This window comes from Amblyraja radiata, chromosome 37 (genome assembly GCF_010909765.2).
Source record: "Amblyraja radiata isolate CabotCenter1 chromosome 37, sAmbRad1.1.pri, whole genome shotgun sequence".
Lineage (NCBI taxonomy): Eukaryota > Metazoa > Chordata > Chondrichthyes > Rajiformes > Rajidae > Amblyraja > Amblyraja radiata.
This window is the reverse complement of record NC_045992.1, coordinates 3168191-3174190: the sequence shown is the minus strand read 5'-3', so window position 1 is coordinate 3174190 and position 6000 is coordinate 3168191. Positions and strand designations below refer to the sequence as shown.

The 6000-nt window shown below is 43.8% G+C and overlaps 1 protein-coding gene across 4 annotated transcripts in view; it reads right to left on the bottom strand.

Annotated features, from left to right (window-relative positions):
- Window positions 1–5054: 5054 nt before the first annotated feature.
- The window catches only part of parg (poly(ADP-ribose) glycohydrolase), a 94408-nt gene continuing 93462 nt past the window's right edge, over window positions 5055–6000 (bottom strand). For all 4 annotated transcript variants that reach the window (XM_033012893.1, XM_033012894.1, XM_033012892.1 and 1 more), the window contains one exon: window positions 5055–5989. In XM_033012893.1, coding sequence (XP_032868784.1) covers window positions 5847–5989 — 143 coding nt within the window. In that variant the 3' untranslated portion in view covers window positions 5055–5846. The remainder of the gene's footprint in view (window positions 5990–6000) is intronic.

Sequence of the window (6000 nt, the reverse complement as noted above, 5' to 3'; positions counted from 1 at the left end):
TCACTCCTGCCCTTCCCACTATCTAGTTCGCATTTCCAGTCAGAATACATCTTCTAATACTTACCTTGAAGCCCAAACAACCGAAAATCACTCTTATGGATCGAGGAATTAGTTACTGCGGAAGGAATGTTGGGGTACAATAAATTATCAAGGCAGTTTGGATGCTGCACGAAATATAACACTTAAAGGTGCAATAAATGAAGAGGAACCTTGCTGATAAAATTGCCAGTTGCCTTATTCCTGAAGACATGCCCTCTGCTAACAGTCTGTCAGATGTCATTAGCAGATCCCATTATATTTCACCTGCAGCCTGATGTCGTTCATCATGGACATGTCAAGAGTTCAAGTAATATCCCAACAGCAAACTGGCGGCTCAATTAACTCGAAATCGGCAGCAAGCTAAAGTGATGAAGCAATCTGAAACAGCCCCCTGTCATCTGGGGTTCTCTCTTATTCACCTAATGGTCCCTGCCTTCTCTCATTCCAGTCTTTCACATTTACTGATTTACTGCCCTGCACATCCTCAACAGCTGTGTGTCATTCTGGCTGACGCATTCACTGGTGATTCTAGTTCAGTTGAAGGGGATTCCTCCAGCCGTCAGAAATCAGTGCATTTCACCAGCATTCTTATTTTTAGTTTAGTTTAGATACAGAACGGAAACAGGCCCTTCAGAAAACACACCTGTTCTACATTATCCCACTTTCCCATTCACATCTACAAACCCGCACGTCTTTGGGATGTGGGAGGAAACCGGAGCACCCGGAGGAAACCCTCGGGGTCACAGGGAGAATGAGAAAACTCCACACACAGCACCCAAGGTCAGGATCGAACCCAGGTCTCTGGCACTGAGGGGTAGCAGCTCGACCAGCTGCGCCACCCTGTTGATTTGTAAATTCCCTGTCACTTTACAGCAGAAATAGTAATTGAAACATTCTTCTGCTTAGACCACTACATACAGTATATAAAAACGTTGGCGTTAAATATTTAGCAGCAATATACAACTGCAAGTTTAATAGGACAACTTTAGTAGCATTTACCTTGGCAGGTGGAGCAAGAAAGATTTCAGAAGAAAGCAAATGTCTACACAACAATTGTTAACGTACAGCACTCAGCCACCTCCTCATACCAACCCCTTGACCATGACCCCACAAACACCGGGCCATCATCTCCCAGACCATTACTGACCTGACTGCCTCTGGCAATCTCCCCTCCACAGCCTCGAACCTTATCCTTCCCCAGCCCCGCACTGCCCACTTTTATCTCCTTCCCAAAATCCACAAAAAGGACCTCCCTGGCAGGTCGTGTTGTTTAAGGAAGAACTGCAGATGAAGGCAAAATTGAAGGTAGACAAAAATGCTGGAGAAACTCAGCGGGTGAGCGAAGGAATAGGTGACGTATCGGGTAGATGCTGCCTAACCCGCTGAGTTTCTCCAGCATTTTTGCCTCCCTGGCAGATCCATTGTATGTGCCTGCTCCTGCCCCACAGAACTCATCTCCACATACCTTGATTCCATCCTATCCTCCCCTTATCCTGTCCCTTCTGAAACACATCCGAGACACCTCTCTCACCCTTCAACAACATTCAATATCTTTACTGTGGATGTTCTGTCCATGTACACCTCCATCCCCCACCTGGAAGGTCTCAAGTCCCTCCAGTTCCACCTGCCCCTCCTCTCTTCTCCCCGCACCATCAGTCTGAAGAAGGGTCCCAATCCGAAATATCGCCTATCCCTATCGGCTATCCCTATCGGGTCCCAACCCGAAATATCGCCTATATGTGGGCGGCGCGACTTTCGTCAGCAGCGGCCTCTGCAGTCCGTCTGCGTTTTTATTATTTTATGTCTATGTTTTTATGTAGTTTTTGTTATTTTTTGTTGGGGTATGTGTGTGGGGGGGGTGGGGGTGGGGGTGGTGTGGGGGGGGAGGAGGTAACTTTTAAATCTCTCCCTGCACGGGAGACCCGACCTTTTCTTTGTCGGGTCTCCGTTGTCGTTGGGGCTGCAACGAGGAGCGGCCTCCAACAGGAAGACCGGGGGCTGTGGTGCCGACTACTCACCTCACCGTTGCGGAGCTGGCCGAGTCCAGAGCGGGTGGAGCTGTGGTGGACGCTGCTGCGGCCCGACCTCTGGAGATTCGGTGGCTGCAACTGCGGGTCTGGCGGACAGTGACACCGGGAGCCCGCGGGTCCCTGGAGGGAGACCGCTTTTCGGGGCTTCCGCAATGGCGACTTCTCCCGCCCGAGTTGCGGGGTTGAAGAGCTCCTGGAGCGGGGCCTTACAGCACCGCCCCGCGCGGCTTGGAATGGCGGCGGGACTGCGAGCGCACGCCGGGGGCTCTAACACCAAGACCCGGTGTGCGACCTTGCATCACCCGGCGTGGCTTTAATGGCCACGGGACAATCGCCATCGCCCGCCGGGGGCTTTGGCTTTGACTCTGACATCGGGGGGGGGGGGGGGGGGAGTGTAGTGGAGAGATAAGTTTTTTTGGCCTTCCATCACTTCCAGCAATGTGATGGATGTTTATGTAAATTATGTTGTGTCTTGGGTCTATTTGTTTGTAATGTATGGCTGCAGAAACGACATTTCGTTTGGACCTCAAGGGGTCCAAATGACAATAAATTGAATTGAATTGAATCCATGTTCCCCAGAGATGTTGCCTGACCTGCTGAAGTACTCCAGCACTTTGTGCCTTTTTAATGTACTTCAAAATAGCTGCGAAGAACTTTGACACTACAGGTATTTTGAAAGATAACTTAATCATTGAACACTTTTTTATATCAATGGTTGTTATTTTTCAGCTCATTCTTGTGAATGCCATCATTCTATATTGAACAGGCTGACTATAAAAGCCGTTTCCTTGCGTTTAGCCATACTGGCAGCCCTTGTTGCTAAATCCCTATTTATCTACACTGTGCACATTATACGCTGAGAATTATCACAACATAAACAGCACAGAACTAGAAGTGTTCGACTAATTGCTCCTTTGATCTGTAAATTCCCTGTCAATTTAATGTAGGTATGGAAAAGTAGAGTCTTTTGCCCACAAATATGTAACAAATATCTAACAGCAATATACAAGGCAACTGCATGTTTAATAAAACAACTTTAGCAGCGTTTTACTTCAGTAGGCAGAGCAAGGAAGCAAATTCTACAATGGACTTTCCCAGTGCGCTTAGAACAGCTGGCAGCTTAATCTTTGAGCTGTGTAAGAAAGCTTCAAACTCTTTGAAAACGCTTGAGAATTGTGCTCACGATACCATAGATTTATAATGTAATAAATCACAGTACTAACAATCCCCGCAATGACTCAGTTGTACATTTATTCGAAAGAGGACTTGAGGAGATTACTGCCCACTTTATGAAGGTTCTCCTTGAGAAGGTTGGCACCAACAGGAGACAGTGACTCAGACACAGAAGGTGATGAGTGTGCAATTTAATGCAGGCCAAGGCTATCACAGATACAGATGACTGATAGCAGGGAAAAAAGATCGGAGAAATATTGCAAAACTGCATTGGGGAATATTATGGAAAATGGATCGATGGTTTGGAAATATTGATCCTGCTATATTTAGGCAGTTTTCAATACCTGGGATTTAAATAGCAATTATTTTGATAGAATACGAATACGACCAGATTTACAAAAGCAGGCGGACTTCCCTAAAGGTCACAGCAAGCAAAGAGCTGCTCCCCCGTGCTCTGGTTCCTGGTCACATGCTGCAATGCTGTGAACATAATTCATGGGATATGCCTTTGATGTCAGTTAACTTTAAAGAGTTGTTTTTACTTAGCTCTGCGGGAAGATCTGAATTCACCTATGCTGCCCAAGCTTTAAAGTGTTCTAGTTGCCAAGGGTGAATGGGAATCAAAGCAATTAAAGGCAGAATTATTTTCCGATCTGCAGGGGCTTTTGGATTTACTCAGCAACCAAAACGTTGATTATATTGTAGAATAAATGACGATTTGATAGTATAGTCATAAGGAAGGATTTTATATCGGAAAGGTTTATGGGGATAACTCAAGCAGAGCAACCAAAATAAAATGGAACATTAGAAAACTAACACACCAGTTTAGAGAAAAAGCGTGGTAACAGATCCTTCCGCCCCTTCATCGAGTCCGCGCCGACCAGTGATCCCCGCACACTAACACTATCCACACACACTAGGGAAAATGTTTAATTATACCAAGGCAATTAGCCTATAAACCTGTAAATCTTTGTAGTGTGAGAGGAAACCACAGCACCCGGAGAAAACCCACGCAGGTCACGGGGCGAACGTACAAACTCCGTACAGATAAGCTCCCGTGATCAGGATCGAACCCGGGTCTCTAGCTCTGTAAGGCAGCAACTCTACCGCTGCACCACTGTGCTGACTGACCCGCTGAGTACTCCAGCACTTGGGGTCTGTTTTGGTAAGCAACATCCGCAGTTCCTTTGACGACATTTCACCAACAATACCCCGTGTCTACGACAGCCAAGCTACTTTTGGAATCGAATTTCAAGTTGATGCTGGGATCGTGCCAGCATGGCTCCACATTTGGCAGATCAGCCCAATTGCTTTGGCAATGTTAGTCGTCTAAAGAGGCCCAGGAACAGAAGGAATTTAGCAGATCTAAGTTTTGATGTTTTTGTGCGTTCTGTGCATATCTGCTTGATGTAGATGCCAACCGCAAATTTTCCAGAATGTCGGGCCCATCCAACGTTTTTTTTCCATTTTGGAAATGGACCTTTCCAATACCCACTCCATAAAAAATATATATATTTGCAAGTTCGGAGATGAGTCAACTTTTAACAAGTTAATTGACTGATTGAAATGTCACAAACAGGCACAGATTCTGGATACATTTCGGTTTCACTAACGGTATGAACATAGCAATATGAATGTAACAATAGATATCAAGATATCTAAGAAGATCATGAAATAGACAAATTCCTTTTAATCTTTTGATCAGCACAAAATCATTAATTTCAACAATTTATCCTTTTATTATTTTATATTTTTCTTTGCTGCTGCTGCTTGCATTATATAATACCTATGAAGGTAAAGAAATCCCCAAAATCTTGGACTCAACAGAAGACCTTTATTTGGAAAAATTAAAAAAAAAAAAAAATCTTTACATGTCCATACAGAATTCCCCTCTATGACTGACAGCAATCCATTAGACAGCAGCTAATATTCCTGAATATGTTCAGCATTGTGTACCACAGTCTAAAAGAATACACAATTGATGTATGAAATTTTAGGGATTTTTTAAACAAGGAAAATAAAACACCCATATTAATTTTTTGCTCACAATACAAGCCAAAGAGGATGATGTACTTCCTCCTGCAATGTACATTTGACACACTTTCTTGCTAAAATTATCAAAGGCATGCCGTAAGCATGCTGGGATTTTGACTTTGATTTAAATCATTTAGGCAGAGATTATTCCAAAAATAATAGATAACTGGTTTATTCCTTCAGAATATTTGCATTCCTCTTAATTTATATTGGTAACTATTCTTCAATAATAATAGCATAATATGTACTATATAGAATAGGTATATATTGACCTGGTTAGCCTCTGGTTAACAGGTTCATACCATTACTCTCCCCTGAATTTCCACTTTAGGTTTGACTGCTTGCTTTGACAAGCATCTTACCATTCATACCCTCATTCTGATAAGCATGTTACTGCAGTCAATATTCACCGCCAGAATAATGGGCCATGTTATGCAAGATTTTTTACAGCAGTGTGGGGCTACAGCATTAAGAACCTGTGGGAGGATTACAGTGGTGATGAGCCACAAAGCTCAGCCATCTCACTAATTTAAAGACAGCCTTTACATTATCATTGATCTTGAATTGTTATCAATCATCATCTTCATCTGTTGAATCTAGGTACAAACCTACAGAATCGTGAATGAAGCTGTAGAGTTTAATGTTTGGTCTTGAAAAAGAACAGGTTCTGCACACCTCACACCAATATCGTTCCAAAAGTTTGTATATTTGACCTGGAAAAGAA